This window comes from Stegodyphus dumicola, chromosome 9, assembly GCF_044657685.1.
Source record: "Stegodyphus dumicola isolate Sdum_Otavi_A_Nest chromosome 9, ASM4465768v1".
NCBI lineage: Eukaryota > Metazoa > Arthropoda > Arachnida > Araneae > Eresidae > Stegodyphus > Stegodyphus dumicola.
In genome coordinates, this window is record NC_140776.1 from 49,971,473 (window position 1) to 49,998,687 (window position 27,215).

The 27,215-nt window shown below is 33.9% G+C and overlaps 1 protein-coding gene and 1 long non-coding RNA gene across 6 annotated transcripts in view; one reads left to right on the forward strand and one right to left on the reverse strand.

The window, feature by feature from the left end:
- Window positions 1–27,215, forward strand: part of LOC146995341 (uncharacterized) — a 470,439-nt gene that overhangs the window by 277,095 nt on the left and 166,129 nt on the right. The gene's annotated exons all lie outside the window — the stretch shown is intronic.
- LOC118188795 (thrombospondin type-1 domain-containing protein 7B-like) overlaps window positions 1–27,215 on the reverse strand; it is a 1,066,734-nt gene that overhangs the window by 4,602 nt on the left and 1,034,917 nt on the right. For all 5 annotated transcript variants that reach the window (XM_085823427.1, XM_085823425.1, XM_085823426.1 and 2 more), the window contains 2 exons: window positions 25,638–25,862; window positions 13,675–13,765 (listed from right to left, as the gene is read on the reverse strand). In XM_085823427.1, the coding sequence (XP_085679553.1) occupies window positions 13,675–13,765; window positions 25,638–25,862 (316 nt within the window). The remainder of the gene's footprint in view (window positions 1–13,674; window positions 13,766–25,637; window positions 25,863–27,215) is intronic.

Sequence of the window (27,215 nt, forward strand, 5' to 3'; positions counted from 1 at the left end):
ATTCGTGTTATACTGCAATTCGTGACAATGAAAAGGAACGTTACGTTATATGATCGTTTTATAGTGTTGTTTGAAACTCGTCAAAAAATAATTTATCAACGTTATTTTTCTAATACTCTGAAAATTAAAATATAATTGCGATTTAAATTATTTGTAATAAATTAACAAATGATTTAAAATTTTGTTAATTAAAAAATTCCTATTTAAAAATTTATTTTTATTTGACCTATAAAAATATTTAAAAAATGAAATAATTATTTCTGATTCCATAAAAAGAAATCAGTATTTTTTTGATTAAACCATCCTTAAAGAACTTGTCAGGGATTTCTATTTTCTTGTTTCTTTTTTAAGGTGATATACTAAATGTGATTTATCATATTTTTAAAAGTTTTTATCCGTATAAAATATTGCTTTGCGTTTCCTTCTCCTTGGAAGAAATTACGTAAGATTCCAGTTTCTTGAATCGATTATTGATACATGAGGCTGCTATGTATCTTTATCAGAAGAATTACTGAAATGAGAATTTAGCAAGCAAGTTTTTAGATAAATAGCCTTCATATTCACTACATCTTGGACAAGCCACCCTGACTGGTGAAACGGTTAATGCTCCAGTTCGACTATCGGGAAGTCTTTGATGTTCGTATAGTGTCTGCGAGGCATGATGGCACACAGAATACTGGCGAGCTGGAAGTCCTGTCGACAGGTTTGATAAAAAGTGTACAAGACGCTCAGATCCGTCGCCCATCCATTAAATTGGGACTGAATTTCCCCGTTCTCGGGGATGCAAAATCTGTCGCTCCTGCTGGTGCATCTTGAGCAATGTTCTCAATGATGAGACGGCTAAATGACCGATGGGTATTGGCCATTCCCGACGAAGGTAGTAAGTTACAAACGCCTGGCTATTTGAAAAGAGAACATCTTGGACATTTTCACGAAATGCAGCATAATTGTCAAAGGTAAAGTTTTTGGAATATTTCACGCGTTTAGTTACTAGATTTTTTACAGAAATTAAATGCTAGACAACAACAGAAACTTCAAGAATTTCGCTGTTTGAAGCGAACAGGATTCAAGTAAATTTGTTTTACTACGAAAATACAAAACCAGAGACAGCATTTGCCACCAGTTACACATCAATAGATTAAGTTGGAAGATATTATCTGGTTTTTGAGATGGGTTCACCTTTCTATTTCTTTAGACAAGAAAGGGCAATGGGCTTCGTTTGTAGAGCACTGAAGTTCTGTTATGCAGAAGCTGTTCTTCAAACCTTTATTTCCGAAACCAAACACGACAACTAAAAGTGCTGGAAACAAATAATTATTAATGACAAGAATTATGTATTTGCACACAGGAGCTAATATGGTTTTGTACTCGTATTAAGAACGTTTGCATACATTTGATACGTATACGGTTAACAAAAGGATAGTATTTACTAATTAGTGTTTATACGAATACTACGAAATTACAAAACCAGGGACGAATTAACTTATACTTTTAAGATCTTACTTATTTCAATACTGAAGATTCAGCAATTATTTTGGGTAAAATGTGTAGAATCTGCATGCTGTGCAAAAGACTATTTAAACATTGAAATACAAAGAAAATTTTATTTAAATTATATTTGAACAGATACTAAGGAACGAAATATTTATGTGTAGAAACATTGAATTCAGATCAACATGATTTCGATCCGAGAAAATATGTAAAGAAGTGAAGGTAGAGATTTATAGTTAGTACTCTAAATTACTGAATATCCTTAAATTGTTACATACATTATCATGTCCTTGAATGAATAATTTCAGAGGATTACGATTTGTTTACGTAATATTTCGTTATTTTTTGCATCTGTATGGAATTTTATATTTCTTACTCATACAATACGCAACTGAAAAGAGTTTATCGAATCATTCCAGTAATTCAAATTTGATGCATTAATGAGATAAAATGATTTATCGTATAGCTGCATCAAGTCGCATAGCATATCACGAGTCACATTTGCCGACCTGATGATGTTTCATATTCAAAAACAGTTTTGTGGCGGTAATATATTACAACAAGGTGATGTTAACAAAACTATCATCTTGTAAGATTTTCACTGTGTAAATCTCAGTTACTGTAGAAAGTGACGAATCTTAAGAACTAGTTAGCGAATAATCGCTTAAGTTCGTGTGACAAGAAACAACAAGACGGAAGGGTAACTAACCCTTTATTATTCCAATAAGATTTAACAAAACTCCGTCTTGGAGTGTACAATCAAAGCCGACACTTGGGCTTGAACTTAAGAGACTAAGAATTAAACTAAAACTAAGATTAACTAAAGAAATATAGCCGAAGCTATCAAGTTTCTAATGCAGTCGAACCCTTAAACACCAGATGACTGCGAAGCTATCAATGGCCTGCGTACGGCCGAGTGTAATAACAGCTTTGAGAGAGAGAGTGGCCAAAAGGCGCAACTCAGAAACTCTGATTGTGTCTCCCTAAGACCAAAGAACTTCGCGGTTAAATACCGCTCTTCCTCATTATGTATTCAGATCTTGATTCTAAAACTATGTTCTGGCCGGAAGTAGTAAGCTGAAGTTAAGAATTTGACAGGAAAGGAACTTTAAATTAAAATTTAACTGTTAATAAAATTAACATAATCCTTACAATCTAATCAAGTTGAACATTTTCAATATGTATCGAATAGAAGTCGTCTTTCAAGATGATTTCAATCATCATGATTCCAGTAAATTTTAACTAAGTGGTAATCATATTATATCAGAGCGTTCAAAAGCCCATGACGTTTTCCTACAAGCCACATATAATAAATCTAGATGCATCATCCAAAAGTATAGAATCCAAATACATTACCGCGGAAACTGAGAAATAAATCTATTGATAAATTCAATTCTCCGTCGTTGTAGCTTTGCCTTCAGTTTAATTTGACTCAATCCCTCGAAGTTGGTAAATTTGAACAGGAATAAAAATACATAAAATCGCGAAGAAACCTTTAACTTCCTTTGCACACACCTGCGTGTGTTAATAGCAATTTTTCCATTACTGACAAATATCATCAATCAATGACAAAATTCATTCCTCATTAACGTAATTCTTTCACGATCTTTCTATTTCAACCCATTGGTATTCGAAAGAGGAAATATCCCAGCTCTGCTAAGTTTAGAAAAGTTCGGAAATGTGTTTAGAAGATAGCCAAAAGAACGAGGAAAAAAGATTATGGAAACACATTTAAGGTTGACCGTCTCATACGTACGAGCTCGGTATGTTTAATGGCACTTAAAAAAAAAACCTCTAATTAAATAATATAAAACATATCTTGAAGTTAAACTGAATAAAGAAATTTTCTTTTAACTCAAAATTAAGGAACTAGCATCGTTTTAAACGTTAGGCTACATGATATATCTATCTATCTATATAAGCCAAATGTGATTTTCAGAAGAAACTTACAAGGGAAAAATATTGTAAGATTACAAAATCCAAAAGTGCCACGGAATTTTTTTCTTATGGATAAATACTGATTTTAGTCATTTATGATTTATAAGGAAATTACTGAGTAAGGAAAATACTTTTCTCAGTCTTATTTTGCAAACGCCAGAATCTAGGGTTAAGTTATTTCAAGTATATCTGCAAGAAAAATTAGCTTACTTTAAGAAACACCAGCACTTCATTTCCCGCGACTAGAATAGAAATTGAGACCATTTCATATTATGTCCAACTTCAGGATTCATTTCTCAGGAGAAATGTTTTTAATAATACCGCCCTAGTCTGACCACTTCTCTTTCTGTATAGACAATAATTTATTATACTCACTTCAGCGAATATGCATTATGGAAGATTTCCTGAATCCGCTTCTGCAGAATTTGATTTGGTTTACATGATAATATCAAATTCAAAACAATTTTAGAGAATTCAGTTTGCTATTATTATTTGTCGTTTGTCTATAGACTAATCTGACCGTTTTTTTCGGCACGTTATTACGTTACGTTATGCTAATCTTCTAGTCTACAAGCTTTCTCCATTCGTGAAACTTCTAAAGCTACAATTTATTTTCGTAGAACTCTTAAAACTATAATGTATTGGTGCATTACTTACAGGACTCACAAAATGAATAAATAAATGTTATAAAGCTTTTAAAATATATTGATGTTGCTTGTACTTTACGAGAAAATTGAAAAGACAATAATTATTTAGTTACAGTTTTGCCCACCAAAAGAGATTTCCTTTATGCTATTTTAGATAAAATTAATAAGAGTTTTTTTAAGAAAAATAATTAAAGAATTGTTTTACAGAAATTGTTCGCACACTTTTTAGACGACTTTGCTTGGCTATAAAAACTCGCCCGCTTGGAAACTTTTTTAAGTGTAATTTATCGTCTGCTACTTGACACTTTTGATTTTATGCAAAATGGCGCTTTTAAAAAAGCAGACGAAGGGAAGCTATGTTTTTGCTCTTTCCGAAAAAATAGTTATTAAAAAAAGCTGTGAAAGTCGTGATTTTTCGGTATCTAAAACAACGATAGATAATATTGTCAATAAGAAAGGGGAAACAAAAAACGTCAAAGTTCGGCTTCAAAGAGAAAAAGTGTTTAAAATAGAACTCCAAGGAAAAAAGGGAATCTTTCGAATGTTGCAAAGGTAAGAACTTAATTGTCAAAATAAATTTTCAAAAAGTTTTTAGATTTTATATTACGCCCAAAGGGGCTTTTTTTTAACGTTTTGTGTGTTACCTTTATTTATTAAATATCACGTTTTCGCATTTAAAACATAAAATTCAATTCAACAGCAATATCACAAAATAATTTTAAAAGAGCATGTCTTTAGAATTTCTCGCGCACCGGAGATAAAAATGCTTTCTTTTCCGTACAGTGTTGCCATGGCTAGCTTTGAAATTGTTCAGTTCCTTAACCAAAAAGTCATAAATGCTTTACAAAATATGAAATCGATAATAAAACAAATTCCAAATTTGAGCTTCGAAATACTCATATTTGGGTGGAGACGTACGTTGTTCAAAATTGGATGGCTCTAGGTACGGTTGTTTTATCACAATGCGAGAAACATACATACATTTATGCAGGTTCTTCATTATTTAATTTCTTTAAATATAACAGACGGCTCTAATATGTGGTGGCAACAATTTAAAAAGTGATTCGCCGTTTATAGTGAAGCAACGCAAAATGCAAAAATGAAATTAACAGCCCTCGGGCTTAAAATATCCGCGAATTTAATGACAGCTGCTTAATTATTAGAATGCTCAGTGTCAACTGTAAACAAAGTGATTAATGCTGATTCGAATCTTAAAAGGGCGAAAAAACGTAATGTGCATCGTCTTTCACCACGGCATATTGCCAAAAGCAGAACGAGCTGCATAATTCTCTATGAGAAACAATTATTCGGACAAAAATGGGAAAATGTTGTGACAATATTGGAAATATTTAAATGACCGCAATGACAACAGATCCATTTATTATCATCGAACAGATGAAAAAAAAATCTTAGGACATGGTTCAAAGAATCCAAAGAAATTTTTTTAAAGGAATTTATGATTTTTACTGATTTTTGACATAAGGACAAATAAATATTAAAGAGAGTGCAAGAAATCTCTTAAAGTCAACTCCCCATATCATCAGGAAAATATTATATACCCAATTTTCAAATATGAAATATCTTCTGTTTACCCACAGTGCCATCATTCAGAAAAACGGCATCAAAACCAAGCTAGCAAACCATATGTCAAAATCCACTATTAATTTTCTGGAAAATGTGAACAAGAAACGGGCATCAAGGCCATATCCTTCATGCATACCCCTATTAATCCTGATGTATCGACCGCGGAAGTTTGCGTTTTTGGACTTTTGTCCAAAAGCGAATTGTCCAAATGTCGACCTACAACCCTTCTTGGACTCCGGAAAGCCGTTCAAGAAGAATGATATAAAATATCCCTTTAGACAGTAAAAAACACTGTATTGTGTTCGAAATTACGGTATAAAAAGGTAGTGAAGACTAAGGATTATAAAATGGAAAATTTAAAACACAAATTTTAGGTAAAATACTTCTGAAAATACAAGCAAAATCGTCTAAAAATGTGGGAACAGCCTCTGGGTAGGTAGATAGGTTTGGGAGAAATTCGATATTCAAAATTCTTCCGAATTTCGATTTTGATTTGAGAAGCTCATGAAAGAATCCTTAAAGTTTCAGAAAACACGGTTTGAAAACATTACTAAACAAACACTCGGACTGACAAATTAATCAATTCTATAAAATGTCATGAAGTAGAAGAGTTTCACCAAGTAAATTGGCAAATTCCCAGCCCGGAAAACTTGCGCGCCAGTAGGAATATTTTAAAAATTATTTACGAAGTTTTTACCTGTGTATTACATTATCAATGCAATAAACTGCCAGAATTATATAAATTAAGGACAAAAAGAATGTGCTTATACGTCTTTATTTTTTATGTTGTATCGCTTTGAAGTAATTTAAAGGCCATCTTATTTTTAATTTTAAGAAGCACGTACATTACTAGTGTAATTATTAAGAGACATATCTAACCTCAAAGCTACAGAATAGTATTCAAAATTAAGCAAAAGAAAAGCAACTTTAGTTTGGCATGGATTATGAATAAAAACTAAGGTTCCTTTTTTTGCCTAATTTTAAATTTTACATTGGTCAGTTTAATCAGAATAATAGTTTGTCTACCGCTTAGCAACCATGGTGGTGGTGTTTTATGCAGAATAACTAGCTTGGTCATGATTAGCCGCAATACGGTAAAAGAAGATGCAGCCATAAAAAGTACGCTCCACGATAATTGAAAACACAAGTCGTCAGACAAGCTATCAGACACATAGACTCCATCAGCAAATTTGACAATAATCTCTGCAAGTTCATTTCCTCTTAACCAATGTAGACAGGAATCCAACAATATCAAATATAATACCGTTGGGTCTTAAGGTCTAAACGGAGATTAATGACCTCAGTCAGCAAAGGATATCCTAAATGCCTTCCAGATTCTAAGGATTTGAGTGCAATCAGTGAGTAAAGGATGAATTTCTTTCTTCGTATTTTAAAATAAATAAGTCTTTGAAGAATAGCAATACTTTCACCAGAAAAAATACAAGCTTTGCGCAATCCAATACTTTCGATTATACTGCCGCAAACAAATGGCTAGCCAACATAATCATCAGATTTTCATCCATCAGTAAATAGACAAATATAATCGTTGTACATATTTCTATTCTCATTAAAGATTTGTTTGTAGAGGATTTTACTAATGCCATTCTTATTCAGAAGAGAAATTATTCAGAGAAAATATTCAGGATTTCTATTTTTGCATTTCCCATTGAGGAATAATGAAACGTTTTAGGTTTTAAATCACCCAGTGAGTACTTCTGAAGACATGATCAAAATCGCAAACCAAAATATGAAATACAAGATAGCCTTGCTTATTACAGAAGAAGATCAAAATTATCTTATCAAGGATGTGAACCTGTACAGTGTACTCTTTCTTCCTAGCTTTCTTTAGGGGGATGAAAGCGTAGGCTGAGTGCTCCTTTGCTGCACAGACATTATACGTTTACAAACATCCATGCTTTTTACGGAATTCAAACTCAGGCCTATCGGTATGGCAATCAGCTGCAGGAGGGATGGAGAGTTAATGGCCAGGTAAATGGCATGGAATAAGGCCCGGTGGCGCAGTGGCTAGCGCATCGCGCAGCAGCACCACAGGTCCGGGGTTCGATCCACGGGCTGGGCAAGGTCGACTCAGCCTTTCATCCCTTGATTTCTATCCCTTGGATCGATGAAATGAGTACCAAGTTCGCTTGGGACTAAACACTAGTTGTTCTGCGACAAGCTGACCACTTGTTCAGGGCATATGCTTAAGCACTCCGGGGCCCCACAGTCAAGAAAGCAGATTTCGGGGCACTGCAGGCATTGGCCCACTAGGGCTGTTACGCCACTGAGTTTAGTTTTAGTTAAATGGCATGAAATGTACTTCTACTCTGATGAAAATATATATTATCACCATTATTCAGTAAAACAAGACAATTATCTTCTAAAAGCTGTTCTATCTGCTCTCCACAAGTGTTTGTGTCTCTTCTGTCCCATGGAGACATGATCAAAATTGTGCACATTCAAATCATCAATAATTATGCAAGGTGATGAAGCTGTTGAACTAGATCGTATAAATAACTTTTATTTGCCAGCAAGGAGAGTTTTGGGTAATTCTAACCCTTCTTTTATGGGAAGAAATATGGAAGTTGTCCATATTTCACCGTCCATATTTCATCTCAAGGGCATATTCAAATGGCATGCTTTCAAAGAAGCTTCGACTAGTAACTCTGGGTTTAGGATGTTTAAATTTCGTCATAGTTTTTCCACTTTTATTTTAGGTTTTCTACTGAACAATTGGCTTCAGATGACGTACACTTTACATGACGTTTACATGACGTTTGCGAGGTTTCCTTTAGGCATGCAAAGAGAATTATTTGTGGAGATGATTGACTTTACTGATTTTGAAACAGCGGCATAATAATTAGAAGAATGGGGCTGAGTGTTACTTAGTTCTTCTCACTTACTGAGTGTTCTTAGTTTCTGAATATGCTATATATCCGGTTACTTTGACACGCTGGATTTCTTTTCTGCCTTTAATGTTGAACATGATCTTGAATATGCTGAATGATTTGTTTTCAGTGTACACAGACAGGTGCATTATTACAATTATCATTCTCGTGGTCAATCTGCGATCAGTTTGCGTACATTAGAGTGGCTCGGCATGAGGTTTCCGAATGGCCAGGTCTCTGCCATTGAAAATATCGCATGTATTGCCTTAGCTGGCAATGAAAACCAGCTTTGATGACTTTTGAAATATTCTGAAGTGTTTAATGTAAAGATTATGTGTTTTTATCACTAAATTACACATTTCGTTTATTTTTATTCGTTTCGCACGGCAAATACGTTGAGGCTTTAATTCTTCGATTATTTTTTTTTCTACGCTACGAAAGGAGATTCGCTTCCGAGATCAACCCTAGAGAAAAATTTAAAGCATTATGGAGACACGTTAATTTTCGTGGTTCCAAAGATTGTAATATTTAAAGCGTAATAGACTGTTAAGCATTTACTGCAACTAGAATTTCGCTATTTTGGAGTTTCTTGATGTATTTGTTCCAATAGCCTATATCATATTTATTTATTAGGAAAGGCAATATTCTTTTAGTTCCCCATTTTCACTTCTAATGATTAAAAATCTGTCATTTTCTACTGTTTCTTTTGCATTAACAGTTATTCTAGCTTTTTATTGGTGACGATACTTTATATGAGTCATTACCTGAATAGATATAACAGGCATTTTCGAGGAAGTAGAAGATTGGGATCCGACAGCTCCACCACCACGGAGTCCAACAAGGGCATTAGGGTAACCGGGTCTACATGCGAACTGAAAACCCACAGTCAGCTTTCCCGAATGCAAGAAACGAAAGCTTATCAGCAACTCAGACTGTGAACTAGTGACCAGCCAAACGACTAGGAAGGCATTTAAATGCTTCGTGTTTTGATTGAAGTAGAGTCCAAAGCTATGTGTAAGAGTGCCTTATGCCTCAACTTTCAGGATCTTTTCCAGTCGTATGTGTCTCCATGCAAGGCAAAAGTGTATGCATTTATTAGCACCATGGATACCAAGAGACAAATAATTTCACTGTATCTTACAGTGAGCCCACAAGGAAGAAGTTTTACCTAAAAGAAAACGGGAAAGGAATAGAGGAAAGAATGCTCGGGCTCCGCAATTGTGTCACACGTTGACCAAGAAGATGATCCCTTGAAAGGCCAATGCTTGTTACGCTTCATCTGGGTATATTGGAATGATCTTCATGCCTAGGGTGGCGATAGAGCTAGGTCCACACTTACTTCACCCATTCTGCCCTCCGCCAAAATGAGGCAGCATAGCAGGACTTTGGGTGGGGGCTAGCAACGTGTTCACAACAGTTTTAGCCTTATCCACTTATATTTATTTTATTACGCTTTTATATTTGTAATTTATTTTGAAAAAATTCTATACATTTAATTATTACCATATGGCACGACATCTTAAAAAATATAGAAACTTAAATACCATATACTTTCGTAAAAATATCCATACTTTGATTCTTAAGAAAAAATTAAAAGAAAACATATTGGCCAGTTTAATCTTTGACTAGCATTTTGTCAAGGAAAAATTACTATATGGATTATTCTGAGAGTATAAAAAATCGAATGGATAGATTATGGTGTGGGTAAAATACATGGGTATTATCAGCATAGAGAAGGATGTCTCAACACATTATTCAAAGCAGGTTTTAACATAATGAACATTTCAAACTTAATGGATGGAGCTGAAGATGATTTACTGTCAAGTAAGAACTTCCCGATTGCGATGCAAAAAAGCCATTCAAAAGAGCAGTTCATCAGAAAAATGAAAGATTTAAATGCCTGTGGTTATGCTGTATATAATGGTAAGCAGAGTATGTGTGCTTCCGTAACGACATAAACAGTAAGATTTAGCTGAAAGTATATGATTACAATAATGATTGCAAACTACTGCTGAATGCATGTGCGTTTGACGAAAACAGAGCCTTTTGAAGAAACAACTTAATGTTGCACGTTTTGCACTAAACAGGCTAAATTGTGTAAAGTTACGCAGGTATACAGGTAGAATTTTGAGTTCGCTGTATAAAGTACTTAATTATCGATATTTTTATTTGTCTTTCTTTACACATTAGCATCGTATTCATGACTGCTATGGGAGATTATATGCGAGTTATCTAAGAAATTCAGTTTAGTAAGTGAATAGTTGCACTTTGAAATTTGCGTTGAAATCTTTAGATTAAACATGAGGAAATTATACTAGTATATATTTAATGGAAAAGTTTTCCAATGGTTTCCTTGAACTGTAGTAAGTCCATCTAAAATCACAAAATAATGAAGTCTAATTCTACAACGGGCGATTCTAATGATATAGGGTGGGCAGGCGGAAATCTGATGATTCTAAGATTGAATCGAATGACAGATTTCTAAAGAAGGATTCATTCCATGGCAAGCACGTTTTTTTAAATTGTAAGTATGCTAATGCTTTCTCTGGAGCGGCTTGAAGTTTCAAGTAAGCCCAGAGGACTGCACTTAGATGGCCTCAGAACAAAAGAACAAAGGGTTAAGGAACATACGAATCTGAATCTTTTTTAACTTGCTGGTAGCACGGCAACCAGAGTTCGATTTACCTTCTCGCCACTTTCTTGTTTTTAGCGAAGAAAGTCTGCTAAGGCAATGTCAAATGGCTGACAAGGCCTTCATCTTAGTAGGATGCCCCTAACGGGAGTTTCTGAAAAGATCTGAGGTGTGTGGGGTCAGCTTTAATGTCTCTGTTGACAAGAGCAGTTATACAATACGTTATGTTAGGTCAATAAACTAGGAATTCAAAGTAATACCACAGGAAACAACTGCATTTATGCTAACTAAAATTTAACAAAAGTTCTTCCCTTCGCTGCGTATAGTCCAGGCTGTAACTAGCAGCATGTCCGGCTAGCAATCGGAAGGTCCAGAGTCGGAATGCCGGCAACGACATTGTTCATTTTTCTCACCTTTCCCGGCTCTAAAACAATATAATAACTCTACAACTGTAACCCAAAGAATGATACAAAATATCCATGACACACTGGAGAAGTCTAGCACAAATGGAGATATGAGCAAAAACAATTTTTGTTAAAAAAATAAGAGCCTGAAGAATGGTATAATAATACGTAGTATTGCACTTCATTTTCTTTTTATTTACCTAGTTTCTAGTAAACAAACAAATATTCGAGTTACATTTCATACCACTGGTTTTAACCTGCACACTGCCAAAACTCATACCAGTCCTCTAATCTACACTCATGTTCATAAATTAAGGATAATGATAGCTCCGACAAATAGTGGTTGAGAAACAAAACAAACCTGACTAATTCATAAAGTCTATTTATTAAACAAAAGGTAAAGAACAAAAACGATTAATACACTGTGTGTCTCCCAGACGATGATGAAATACAGTCCGTACAACACCTAGGCTGAGTATCAAATTATCGAGCTAATCTTGAGAAAGATTAACTCCACTCAGCAATCAATGCTCTCCGAAGAAGGTATACATGTATACGATGCTTGAAAGGCTGCACTTTGCCGGTTAAGCATGTCCTACACATGCTCTATCGGATTAAAGTCACGTGAGAATCCTGGCCATTCCCTACGAGTGATATCCTCAGATTGAATGATTCCTTTACAACATTTGCACGGTGATGAAGAGCGTTTTCATCAATAAACAAATCTTCTGCGTCCATGGCACCCCTCAACACACGTACATGTTGTTCCAGAATGATGTCCCGATAAATTTGGTCTGTCATGGTTTCGATCTGAACATGCAGATCTGTTTTGGAGCCCAGTATAATTCTACGGCAACCGAGAAATCCTACACCGCCATAATGGTGTCGTTCAATAAAGTTGCCTTAGTGATAGCGAGTACCTAGAGTTCTCCATATGAAAGTCCGATGTGAATCAGACTGCAAGCTTAATCTAGACTCGTCGGAGACAGTGAGTTGCTGAACGGAACACATCTGACGGGCCTGCAAGCATATTGACCTCGTAAGCAAACTCTCGTCATTGTGACATAGTATCAGCATCACCTAATGGCTTCCTGTAATTTGCATATTCCTAAAGATGTGTGCGATAATTTTACAGGTGAAATTTTTACCTTAGAGTTCGATTTCCGTGGGATTCTGAATTATCCTTAATTTATGGACAAGAGTGTAGCTTAGGTGCATTAGAAAAAGGTATAGAAGGCTAACTGTCCCCGAAAAAATAATATTTTTGTACAGCTAATAATAAAAACACGATTTTCAATCAAACAATGTTTTATTTAAATACCCTTATCCTTAATGTTTTATGTTTCTTGGAAGCTTTAATACAAAACGTATCAATAATTTAAACGAGTTTGAGAGATCTTAAAAAATAGATCATTCCTCTGCTACAAACAAGCCGCATCTCCTACATGCTGGGAGAAAATTCAAGCTCTCCCCTCCCTTAATTGATTACTAAAAGGGATTGTGCTTCCTTGTTTCTCATTAATTATAAAGAGCGATTAATAGAAGACGAATTAAGATAAAAGCAGAATAAACGAGAGAAATTACTTTTTAAAGCGTATTCAAAGATAATAACAGGATTTAGTTTAAGATCTTTAAATCATCTTAAACACTTGCAATTATTTTAGGAAGGATTTCAGACAGAAGATGCTTTCAGAATTACTGAAAGCTAAAAGGAAAACTGGGTGAAAAATTTTAAAAACTTGGATTACAAAACCGGTATTTTACAAATCGGGTTTCCATTTGCAAGCATTTAGAGCAGGAAAGCTCTAAAAGAATTAAATAAATTTTATTAGTTAAATTTAAACTCAAATGGACGCTTCATAAATTTTCATGACCTATGTGGGCAGGGTAGAAAAGAAGATGGCATAAGCTTGCGATTTGCCCTTTTAAATGAATAAGCAAAAATTTCGAAGTGCAGAATCCAGTATCGTTTTGGTATCTAATATAAAACTTAATATTCTAATTTTAGCGTGCCGAAAATTTACGCTTTTCTTTATTAACCAATCGAATAAGATTTTGCCAAGTAAAGAAGTAAACAAAGAAATACTGACCACATGAGGTAAACTGTGACCGCAACGAAGATGACGAACGCTGTGCCGATGGAAATCATGGCGTACATCCAGAAACTGACTTGGCTGTCATCTGTAAAAGAAGTAATTTATAAAGGTTGCAAAATAATGCCGAATGGGAAAATGTATTTCTTTAGGAAACTCATAAAAGTAGAAAACCTTGAAGCCTGCTTACATTTTACTCAATCTGACGAATTTGAGAATGAATGAGCATTTTTCCTATTTTCCTTTTATTATACAAACAAGTTAAAAATTTTAAATTGGTGAAACATGAGCTATCCTAATGAGTTCTCAAACAGTTTAAGCTTGGCTCTGAATCAATACTGCCCAACCACTATAGCCGAACAGTTAAGGCCGCTGAATACTGGTAGTTCTACTGTGGTTCGAAATCAGGCTGACTGCATGGTTTGGTTTTCCGCATGTGTAATGTGAAGATGTTCAAGTTTTCTTTAGAAAGGTCCTCCATGACGGCACCCCTCTTCTTAGTACTTGCAAAATAATAGATAGCCCACGCGAGGGCTTCTTAGCCATCGAGGGCCCTCTTAAATAACCCTCGCGAGCTTTGCAATAATCAATTAACCTAACCTAATTCGAATCAATATCGGCCAAAGACAATTTTAGCTCCGATTTCGCTGGCGAATTTATATACTTTCAGCCCTTTACTTTACTTTACTCCAATAATAAATAATTTTACCACTGTCTAAGCAAGGCCAAAGTGGATATGCTAAATCGGTAAAATGTAATCTTGCGGGATGTTAAGTGTCAAACTGCGTCTGAAATGGCTAGACGACATTTCTGACAATCATGGTTTGGTTCATGTGATTACAGCAAAGCCTCGAGAATTAGATGAATGATTATGAATAGTCAAAGGTAATTTAATGGTTGTGCTGGTCATAACTATTAGCGCTATGTAAACAACTTAATTAAATCAATTTTAACATACCTGGCGCTTCCTTAAATTTACACCTTGACGGCCGTCCGTATAGCCTGTTCAGTGTTGCGCTGAATATCAAAAAAGTTAAATATATTTTACTTTTTAAATCGTATTCTGGTCAGAGATGCAATTTCTTTGAGCAGAATTGCTTCATTAGAATTCTACAAAGCTAAGACTTGGCTACGTCTCTAGGATTAGGCAAGAGTTCTTTGAATGAAGCCAAAAGTATGATTAATAAATTAATCCACGAAAAAGTGATAGTTTGGTTTATGTGATTACGGCAAAGCTTCGAGGGCTATCTGTCTAAGGGGAGATACGCTTTCGTGGAGGGCTTTCTAAGGGAAACTGGTTCGCATATACGTTACACATGGAGAAAACCACAAAAACGCCCATGCAGCTAGCCCGTTCGTTGGAATTTGAACCTCGGACCGAACTACCAGTGTTCAGCGACTTTACCGGTCGGCCGCGGGTGAGCACAGAAAAATTACGTAGTAGCATTTTAAAGTAGATAACCTTGAAATGAGAATTGAGGTCTCCGACAGTAGAATACTTTCTGAAATGTGAAATGAAACGATTTTACGTAATTAACTACATTGTAACATAAGTATTCTTCTCCAGAAAATACTAATTCTCTATTCATGCATTTGGCAACAGTGACTTTAAAAAATGGTGCGTGGGAGCAGATCTTAATATTTTCGTTTGCAGAAAAACAGAAAGTTGTTCATGAACATTACTTGAACTCATAAGAACATTTCATTGTTTCATTGTTACACTGCTGATCAGATAAATAGATTTTTATGCTATTGGAAGATAATGTATAGTACGTAAGGAACCGTTCGCTGTTCTCTCACTGAAGAAGTTTTCGTTGCAGGTGCAATTCATCATTTCGTTAGAATATCCTAGCTCGTATACTGACGTATTGTCCGATAATATTTTCTGCTTCTTCAAACATTCTGATATTTGCCTATGAGCTTCTGCTGAAGGCTTTTTACATTTGAAACTTAAAAAAGAATACATATTTGGGATTTTGTTTCTATTTTTATAGATTTCCGCATTATATTTTCAAGACCAGCTGGCTGCTTGATTATCTTCAGTCTTATGCGTTCCATAATTTAATGCTGAACTTGAGTTTAAAATTTATTACCACTAGCCTTTTGAGTGCAGTTCGTGTAACATCAGGCGTCCAGCTAATCTATATATATAAAGAAGAATATCTGTGTGTTTGCTTGTTAGCGATTAACTCAGTCACTACTATAGCTATCGTCACCAAACTTTCTACAATTCTTTTCTGTGTCCTGGAAAAGGTTCGACGTCCACTTTTCTCCAAAAAAAGTAGCTAAAGTCAGAAATATTAATTACAAATTTTTAAAACGCTAATCTTCGCCCTAATTTTTCCGAGTGACAACAGTCTCGCACGCTGCAGATAAAATTCTGCTTTTTTTACGAGAAGTGTTGCCACTGCTCGCTTTCAAATCGCATAGTTTGTTAATAAAAAATATCTAACTTTTTTAAGAATGAAATAAAAATAGCATTTCCAAGTATTAACTACATTATTCCCGATTCCAAAAATTTGTGGGTAGCCATTTCGACTATTCCTATCTTCGTATGCCTTTAATCAGCTGAGATATTAATTAAAAACTTAGAAAACACTCATTTTTCCGAGTGGCAACAGTCTCGCGAGCTGGAGATAAAAATGCTTTATTTCGAAAAGCGGTGTTGCTGCTGCTCGCTTTCACATCGTGGAATTTGTTAATAAAAAATTTTTAAGTTTTACAAAATTTATATATACATGAATGTCTGTTTGTTATTTGTTCGCGTTATTGATTTCTAATTAATTATGATTCATATTTTTGCAACACTGAATAGACTAAAATTGAATATAGGTGAAATATTAGATGGAACTTGAGTTTTTATGACCATTGGATTACAAAAATGAAAATCGTTAAAAACAGCGTGCCAATTGTTGCTGATATAATGAGAGAGAATTAGTTTATTTGTCTATGGAAGTATTTTATGTGGGTTCCATATCGCATGAGAGTGAAAAATGTATGACTATGAATCGTATTTTTTGCATCATTATTAGAGAAGGACTGCAGCGGTATCTTTCTGTCTCTTGTTAGATACATAACTCTCAATTTAACTTCTATCGGGTATTTCCGCTAGTAATCAATAATAATGATAGAGATGAACAGTGTTTATTGGTTTTAAATTGCTTACTTTGTGAGAGACAGTAACAGAAAATTTTAATTTAAAAGAAAAATCAAATATCTCCCGTTTTTCCGAAAAGCAGGGAGTACCAACACATTTCATCTGAATCGCTAAGATTCAGATAAATTTGAAATTAATAAAATTTGAAAGATACGTATCGTATACGCTTAACCAAGTGAAAACAAAAAACTTTTAACTCGCTGAGCTTGTAAATCTTAATTTCATGAAGTTTCGCAGAAAACATGAAATAAATACGAAAACGGGTTCCAAATTTAAAATTCCGGCTTTGAGATGCACATGTTTGGAGGACTGCGCTCTTTCCTCTTTCAGCCAATCCTGTCGTTCTTGGCAAAACAGGACAAGGACATTACCTGGCAAAACTGGTATTGGACTTTGCTTTTTTCATTTTATACTTCAACAGAATTTTTTAATTTTTTTACATTATGAACTCAACTGTACTTAACATATGCTCATATATGTAGAAAAGTTAACAAATGGTCAATAGTGATCACGTGATCTCGAAGGCTCTGATCATTCGTTAAAACTTAAATACCATATCCATTCGACGCAATCTCATCGAGATTTATTATGATAAGAAGGCGGACGTAAGTGCAGAAAATGAATTTTGCAACTCGTAGAGCAATTTTTGTGTTTGAGACTCCTGATATATTTTTAAATTACAGTAACATTAATCAGAGCTACCATTTTGAAATCTACAAAATAAAAATGTTTAATTCAGTTTAGCGTTTATTTAACAAATTTGGAAATACAAAGAATGTTTTGGTAAAAAACTTTCCGCAAAAGTTCTGAAATTTAAAGTTTTAAAACACGACTTAAAAAGTCTGCACAAGAATTGTTTGATTAAGGCATGGCACACAAGACTTATCTAACTAAACAGACGGGTTACTTCGTGGAGGAGTTTATAAAGGAAACTGGCTTGTATTCGTCTCATAAATGCTTACCTTTTAACATATATTACAACTTCTGTTCAAATTTGCTTTACTGAAATTAATTATTAATTCCTACATAAATCAGTTACTGGCAGTAGATGCTGACAGATTAAAAAATCACGCAAATAATTACTGATTCTACAAAAGAGAATGTTTCATAAAGGACTTTTGCACTAAAGCCAAGAAAAAAGCGTTCCAATAAGAAATAAAATTTTGCTCCAAGAACTATTACAATAATATTTGACAAATCATGTCAATAAATACATAAAGATTACATAAAGAAGCTGTGAGTTTTAAACATTAGCAGCAACAAATTCTACGTAGAATTATCATTGTTACGGAATGCCTCAGTCAGGTTACCCTTATAACAAAGTAAAAAGAGAAATTTTGCAAATATTTTTACGCAAATAGGAAAATTACAGATTATAAGAAAATTAATTACTGAGGAAAACAAGTAATATAAAAAAATTAAAATCAATTCCTCAATTGGTCAACAAAAAATTTTTAAAATACAATATATATATATGTGTGTGTGTGTGTGTGAAAAAACTGTATTATCATCAAGTATCATCCACTACAAGTTTAAAAAAATGTGTTTGAACTTGAGTGAGAATTTCTATCACAATACGAGAAACATACACACATTTATGCAGATTCTTCATTATTTAATTCCTTCAAATATAATACAGAGCGATAATATTTGGTGGCTACAATTTGAAAACTGAAACAACGCTTGTAGTAAAACAAAGCAAAATGCCAAAACGAAATTAACAGTCCTTCTCGGCAAATTGGAACTTTGGACTAAAAATATGAAAGCATCCATATTTTATATTACGCCCAAAGGGGTGTTTTTTTAACGTTTTGTGCGTTACCTTTATTTATTAAATATCCTGTTCTTCACATTTAAACCATAAAATTCAATTCAATAGCAATATCACAAAATAATTTTAAAACGAGAATATCTTTAGAATTTCCGATACATAGTCTAGACCTCTGGAGATAAAAAAAAATCCCCCCCCCCCGTACAGTGTTGCCATTGCTCGCTTTGAAATCGTTGAGTTTGTTAATCAAAAATTCGTTAAAGATTTACAGAACATGAAATTCCGAATTCCATATTTGGGTTTCCAGATGCCCATATTCGAGTGGAGAACTACGTTATTCAAAATTTTATGGCTCACGTACCGTCGTTTTTACACAATGCTAGAAACATACATACATTCATGCAGACTCATCGTTATTTAAGTTATTTAAATATAATTCAAGGCTATAGTATTTGGTGGCAACAATTTGAAAAGTAAAACGCCGGTTATAGTGAACTAACGCAAAGTACCAAACGAAATTAATAGCCCTTCTGGCCAAATGGCCCCTCTGGGCTAAAAATGTTATAGAAAAAGCAAATACAAATGTATAAAGCCAAAAGGTCAATGTAGTGTGTACTAATGACGATATAAAAACATAACTTATTAAAGTGGAGGAAAAATATATTACGCAATCAGCAAATTAATTTATAGTATATTAAGAAATTAATTATTTAACGTATTTCTTCTCTTGTTTTCGAAGTTGTACAAGAATAGTTTTTGGTTTCAGTGGGATATCATCATATTTAACGCCCTCAAATCTTATTTATATATAAAAAAGGCCACAATTAATTGTTCCGAAAGGAAAAAGACCCCGGCTAAATAATGGCTTCTCCCCCTGAAGCCGAAGGAAATGTTTGTTTAGTTTTGCGAGATAAGCTTGCTGTATTTCCTCCGTTGGGAGAAAAATGGATTGTTTCGTTTTATTTCGATGACAAAGTAAATAGATCAGCCAGTCCTTCCCCCCACCAATCCCGGGAACAATTCTAGATTCAGTTAGGGATGACATCTGTTTTAGGAAATGCGGCGTTGTCGGTAATTTGGAATAAATGAGGGGAGAAAAACATTAATTGCATAATGCTAAACAATTAGCTGCAAGCTTATTCTGAGATAAAAACTGAACCATATTATCTTACTGAAAAGGCACACAATTCTATCACATCATAATCATCAATGAGAAAAGCGAAATAGTTTAGATTTATTCTCGTGACAACATCATCGGATCACCCATTTTTAAAAAAGAAGTAAAATATTGCATTTTATGCTGCGGGCCCAATGGAAGAATGATAAAGCTGTCAATTTTATTTAAAATAATATGCAATTACAGCAGTGTGCTCTGAGATGCAATTGTTTTTTGGAAGGAGGCACAAATAAGATCCGTTAGCTCTTTCTGGCAGATGCGGATATAATTTGATTGTGTTGATAAATTGTATAGCACGAGTATATCACCAGTTTTAATACAGAAAAATTTTAACTTTTTCATCCTGCGGTGATTGTTAATATCTATGGCTGTTTTCTTTTAAATCTATTAAATGCATAACTATAAATTTATACGGTTATTATTTAAATTAACTGGTTATTTATATAACTTCAGCCTTTTTTACTTACCTTTTTGCTTCCTCACCAGAATGTATCAGGCAATCAAGAGTTCGTGCAGTTTTTAAGAACAATTACTTTTGGCGCGTTAGTGTAGTCAAATTGATTTTGACGTCATATGTTGACATTTCAAACATTATTGCTTCGTATGTTTCGCTATGGGTTTTGTAGGAAGTGCAATTTTCGACAGAACATATCGTTGAGAAAGGAGATTTTGCGGCCAATTTTGCTTTAAAAGTACAAATTAGGAAAATGTTGCAGTGGCCGCTAGAAGAACATGCTCCGCGTTTGGAGGGACTTCAGTGAGGTAACGGACTGCTCAAAAGTGGTTCAGCCGATTTTCTTCCGAAAATGAGAGCCCTGAAGACAAGCTTCGAGTTGCTCATCCATTTACCCTCGACAAAGTCCAGCTGGAGGAGGAAATCAAGTAGAATCTCCATCAAGCCTGCCAAAAGCTTTCACAAGGGTTTCGAATATCTGCGAAACCATTCGATCACATTTTCATAGCCTTGGGATGACATGGAAACTAAGCAAGTGGGTACCCAAAACCCTGTCCGAGGAAATCAAGCTCCAACGGTTGAACACTTGCATGTCGTTGTTGTGTCATAATAAAGCCTCGTTCCTACACTAAATCTTGACATGTGACAAAAATAGATTATGTATGATAACCAGAAGAGGTCACTGGTCGACTTCTGGTTCGATCTCATTCGCCGGTAAACCGGTCATTCAGTAAAAGAAGGTAATGCTGTATCTTTGGTGGATCAGCGTTAGCATAGTCCAGTATGAATATATAGAAAGCGAAAAAACCATAACAGCCGAGGTCTAGTCGTCACAGTTGCAAAGAGTTTCAGCTGCACTGCATCAGAAATGCAAGTCAACAGCAGTGGTCAACAGAACAGAATTTGCACGATAATGTTACACGGCAAAAGCGACCTAAGATGTGATCAAAACTCAACCTGAGGGTTGAGAACTTCTGCCTCAACCACCCTATTTCCCGGATGATCGGACTATTGCTTGTTTTTGGCCATGGATAAACATGTGGGAACAGCAGTTCCGAAAACGCGACGATGTCATAGAGGCTGTATCACAATTTCAGGACTACAGAAATAGGATTTTTTCAAAAAGGTCCTTTATTATCTTGTGTTTCGTTGGGAACATATAAACTCAGCCAATAGTGATGATTTTGAAGAGTAAAATGGTTGCTTAAGATTTTTGCCTGCTGTTTTTAATGAGTGATGAAAACCGCACAAACTCTCTTCGTTACTTGGTAAATGAGTTTGGCTAGTAAACTGAGGTTTTCGGATTGTAAGAGAGGAAGCGTGGTTTTGTTTACGTGTGCACGCTGTTTCTAGTTCCTGCCAGCTTTGATAAGTTGTAATCATTCGGCTTTGCGTTATTCGCTGCCAACAAATTAAATTTAACGCTCCGATTTGAATTACTGATCCAGCTTAGAGTAAGATTTAAATTATGTTGTCTTTGACAACTGATCCAAGTTTTAATTTGAATTTGATTGTTGCATCATCACGAGTTGTGGTTGATTTTGTGTGCACAAGAAAGTGCATTTATATTCTAAATTCTGTCTAAATGAAAAAGTTTTTTAAACATTTTCTACGATTTTGAAGTTTGCCAGGCATAGCTAGAACTTGCTTTACATCTGTTGGAGTTACTAAAATAATTAACTCCAGATCAAGTAGAGTCTCATAAATTTATTTCCCAAATAAAAAGTCAAAATTTCCGCCCAAAAGCTGAAAAAGTGAAATTCTGCAGGATTATTATGCTAATAATGTAAAGGTAAACTCGGCTTTCAATCCTTCAATATTTATTTTCTTGTATTTTATATATCAGCGAATGAATTGGCTGCACTGGAGGCAATTAATGCGTAACGTTAATATGAGCAAGTTTTGTTTAGAAAGTTTCCACGAAGGCATCATTTCGCTTACGCATATAGCTCTAGCATACTTTGTTGTATTCAACGAAACAACTTTATATTTTTTTCATTCTTAACCAGAAATATAATACATGCGTAATCTGCTTTTTACTTTATCATATTCTATAACTTTAAACGTAAGTATTTGTTTATTTTACTATCATATAGTTTACGGTAATTTGAAGACGAAAATTCTTTTTAATGTTGGCGTAGAAGGAAAAAAAAATACAGTTTTGAAAACAAAATTTACGTTTCTAGAAAGAAAAAGTTTAATTTTTCTCTTTGGAAGGGATGATAATTAGTAAAATACTTTGTATATAAACTAAATTATTAAATTTTCAACAACATTACGAAAAACTACAATTAAATGCTTTACTTTTTAGGAGCTCAAAATACATTTATAAATTAAAATAATAATAAAAAAGGAGCCTTAATTCTCTTTTTGAGAAATCTCCAATTTCTGCAAAAATTAAGACTGTCTTAAAAGCAAGAAGTATTTGTATTTAAATATCCATATATAAGGATTCTGAACACAGTGTTTGCAAACTATTACAGAAACAGTTCCAGATAAATCTGTACAAATAAGAAGGAATGCTCGTATCTAAGGAATAAAATTTATAGCACATGTTTAAAGATTTTCACAACCCGCACGATTCAACAAAACACGGGGGAAAATACTTTAAAGGAAACAAAGAAAGTTTACAGGAAGAAAAAATGAAGTTTTAAGGGGAACATAGAATGTTCTGTATTTTTTCCCTCCCCCCATTTCCATACGAGTCATTTGATGCAAGTGAAAAACGGAAAAAATAGCATAATTAATATTTTATACTTTTGGTGAGATTTCGAAAGTGATTATTTCATTAAAAAATTACAAAAGCAGCATTACTGATTTGTACAATTTCAAATGAATCAAGGAAAAAAACAGTAATTATTATTAAACACACGCTTTTTCTAACTAGATGATCTTTTAAGCGTTCATAAATTCTTTTGTTTGAAAAATTCCTTTGCTAGTCTTCTCGTAATAAACGCAGCCATTTTATGAGAAAGTTCGTCAGTTGATTAATGTCGATAGCATTGCAAAAGAGTTTTTCTGAAACTGGAATCCTAAGAATTTTTATAAGGTATTAAATTTTTTATATACAAGTTTTTTAGTTAAATTTTTTGTATTGCTTTTCTGCATTTAAAATAAAATATTAATAATTTTCTTTATGCTTTTGCTGAGCTTCAACTTTAATACAGTTGATTAATAGCTTAAATATTAATAATTATAATAAAAACCCAAATAATTCTTTTTTCATAATTTTTCGTTATTTCCTTTAAGTAACTTTGTTTATTACTTTCTATAAGTCGAAATGCTGAAGTTTAAAAGCATAATTTTACAAATTTATATTATTTAACAATCATAATATTGTCGTACAGGATGTGGGTAAAATTAGCCATTTCAATTTTTTGACATAATCAGGCTAACATGGGTTATATGGAATGAGGATAATAAAAAACAAAGTTATCCAATATGTCTCTCAGTTAGTTCGAATAAATTCTAACTATTTAAAATGTTACAGTGCGTTTCCAATGCAAAATTGAGTATGTTATTTTAAAAGGAAAAAGGTAACGCGTTAGGTTTTATCCAATTGAAAAAAAAAAATAATCATAACTGATATGTTAAATATGGCAGCGTGAATCTCCGTGATAATTTTCGGGAATCTTACAAGATTTTTCAGAGATTTCTCAGTTACCATAATTTTTTCAGCGCATGTCCAATAAATGCAAGAATTTAGGATTTTACAGCTATTCTTTTATTACTTTAATCATAATTGCTAAATTATCTTCGAACGTAAATTTTTACACTACTTTTCATCAGAACTGTTGCAATCACTTGTAGCAAATTAACCCTGTTCTAAAAATCCAAACCAGAAGTTTGAACTGCCCTCGGTTATCCTAAACATTTGAAATAAAAGTCGTTTTCCAAAGTCACATATAGGGATTTTTAGCGCAAAGTGGCAACTTGCCCAGAAGGGGTATTAATTTCGTTTTGACATTTTGGCTGGTTCGCTATAAACGGGGAATGACTTTTCAAATTATTGCTACCACATATTATCGCTCTGTGTTTTAGTTAAAGAAATTAAATAATGAAAAATGTGTATGAATGTATGTATGTTTCTCGCACTGTGAAAAAATGATGGTAACTAGGCGCATCAAATTTTGAATAATGGACACTCCTGCACTCGAAGATGGACACCTGGAAACTCAAGTATGGAATTTCTTTTATAATCCATTACATATTTTGTAAAACCTCACGAATTTTTTATTAACAAACTCAACGATTTCAAAGCGAGCAATGGCAACACTGTACGCAAAAAAAAAAAAAAAAAAAAAAAAAAAAAAAAAAAAACATTTTTATCTCCAGCGTACTAGACTGTGTATCGGAAATTCTAAAAATATGGTCTTTTTAATTATTTTGTGATATTGCTGTAGAATTGAATTTTATGATTTAAGTAGCAAGAATATTTAATTAAAAAAAAGGTTACACATAAAACATTATAAAACGCTCCTTGGGTGTAAAATATAATCAGAAAGCTTTCAGATCTTTTTCTTTTCATAACTGCTCTGATTTATTTCTTTATACGCGATAAAGATACTGAGATGATGAAAGATACTTTTGGTCACAACATACCGAGATGACTACCACAAGAACCTGAGATACTGGTCCAAAGTACTTTTTTATAAACGGCGGGGACTAGCCTTTTTAGGCTCTCGCCACTACTAAGGCCAGAAGCGGTGGTCATTTTAAATAAAAGCATCTAAGTAAGCGGCCACCATTACCTCCTATGAAGGGACAGACAATCCATGTCTTGCCCTTCGGTACGGCAGTCAAAGTCATTAACTATTCTCCCGTTTCGGCGGCGGTTACAGATAGGTCAATCTCCGTTTTTTGTTTAAAAAACATTTTAATGGCTGAATGATACTTCCTTAAAAACGTGCTACATAAAGAATGAAATCCATGCACAAAGACATCGTCCAATAAAATAGCCATCTTAATCAAAAAGTATGATGTGGAATAAATTTCCAAAATTTGACTGTTTTGCAAATCTGGACTTCAATTAAAAATGCATAATGTAATATTTATATTGTTACATATTAGTTATCTATGTTATTGCTCCGTTTCTGATACACGACTGCTTTCGAAATATTAAGAGTAAATTCTCGAAAATGAAATTTTTCGCGAAATGATAGCGTAAATCCCAAGCAGTGGAAAGTTTCACTCATTTTCATTTCTTATCCCGCAGATGTTAGACAATTTTTCTCGCGATCAAACTTTGGCATTTTTCACATTATAATATCAAAAGTAAAATTCTATTCATTCATTTGATCTGACGTGATGAGAAATTATTTTATCATCTTCTGTTCTTGATCATTCTATACCGAAACTATTTCCACAAACATGCCATTAACCGAAAACAGTGTTTTCTCACCTGGATAATACTTGAGGCGTATTTCTGGTGTGGGCGCGGAATGGTTGGCTGGAGGATGTGGACCCCTGCTCATGACTACGCATCGCTCAGAATAATCGGAGGACGGACTCGATACCACGTGTCCCTTAGCATCCAGGCAGTGACAAAGTCCCGTTGAAGGATCACAGCGACCGCCTAGTTCCTCGCAGTTCTTCAAACAAGGCCGCGGTTCGGAGGTGCAGCCACCTGGTAGAAAAGAAGAGAAGCTCACGCGTTGAGTTACCTTTCCTTTAGTGTAAGTAAAAGTCCATTTCAAAAAGAAATATAATAATAATAAAGAAAGAAATATAAATAAACAAATAACTAAAAATTATGTACAGATTAAACAATAAATAATAAATAAACAACGGTAGCAGAAAATATACATTAATAGGAAATTTATATAAGTAGAAAATACGAATAAAACGAAAATTCTGTGCAATATAGAATGGTATATGATATTTTAATGGAATAATTTTCAATAAAATATCGCGCATGTGCAAACTTGTCTATAACTCCAAAGATGTTTTTTTTTTTTTTTTTTTTTTTTTTTTTTTTTTTTTTAGTTTAAAATATTACAAAACAAGTGGAAGCACCTGATGCCAGTTAAGCTAGACTGAGACTAATGCACTTAAAGAGAGAACGATACCGCTGTAATCCTTCTCTAATAACCATATTCGTAGTCATACATTTTTCAGTCTGATGCGATATGAGACTCGCATAAAAAATTTCCATAGAAAAATAAGCTAATTCTCTCTCATTATATCAGCAACAACGGCATGCAGTTTTTAATGATTTTCGCCTTCTTAATCAAATGGTCGTAAAAGCTTACATTCCATCTAATATTTCGCCTATTCAATTTTAGGCGATTAAATGTGGCAAAAAATTTATCATAATCGATCAAAAATCAATAACGCGAAAAACAAACACCCAGCCTACATTCTTATTTATATGTACAGATTTTGTAAAACTTACAAATTTTTTATTTACAAACTATACGCTGTGAAAGCGAGCAGTAGCAAAACTTTTCGAAATAAAACATTTTTATCTCCAACGAGCGAGACTATTGCCACTCGGAAAAATGAGGGCAAAAATGAGCGCTTTCAGAGTTTTTAATTAATATTTCGTCTTATAAAGTCGTTCGAAGATGGGAATAGTCGAAATGGCTTCCCACGGATTTTTGGAGTCGTTAATAATGTATTTTAATATTTGGCAATGCTATTTTTATTTCATCGTAAAACTTAGAATTCTTTTTTTCAAATTCTAGGATTTGAAAGCGTGCTGTGGCAACAACTTTCGAAATGAAGCAGATTTTCATCCCCAGCTTGCGAGACTGTTGCCACTTGGAAAAATGAGGGCGAAAATTATCGTTTTTCCGAGTTTTTAATTAATATCTGTGATCTTATTTATTATTATTATTTTTTCTTTTGGAAAAAGTGGACGTCGACTTTTCCGGGATCCAGAAAAGAATGGCAGAAAGTTTGCTGAGGATAGTAGTGACTAAGTTATTAGCGAGCAAACAAGCAGACTTTCTTCTTTATATATATAGATTCAACATCA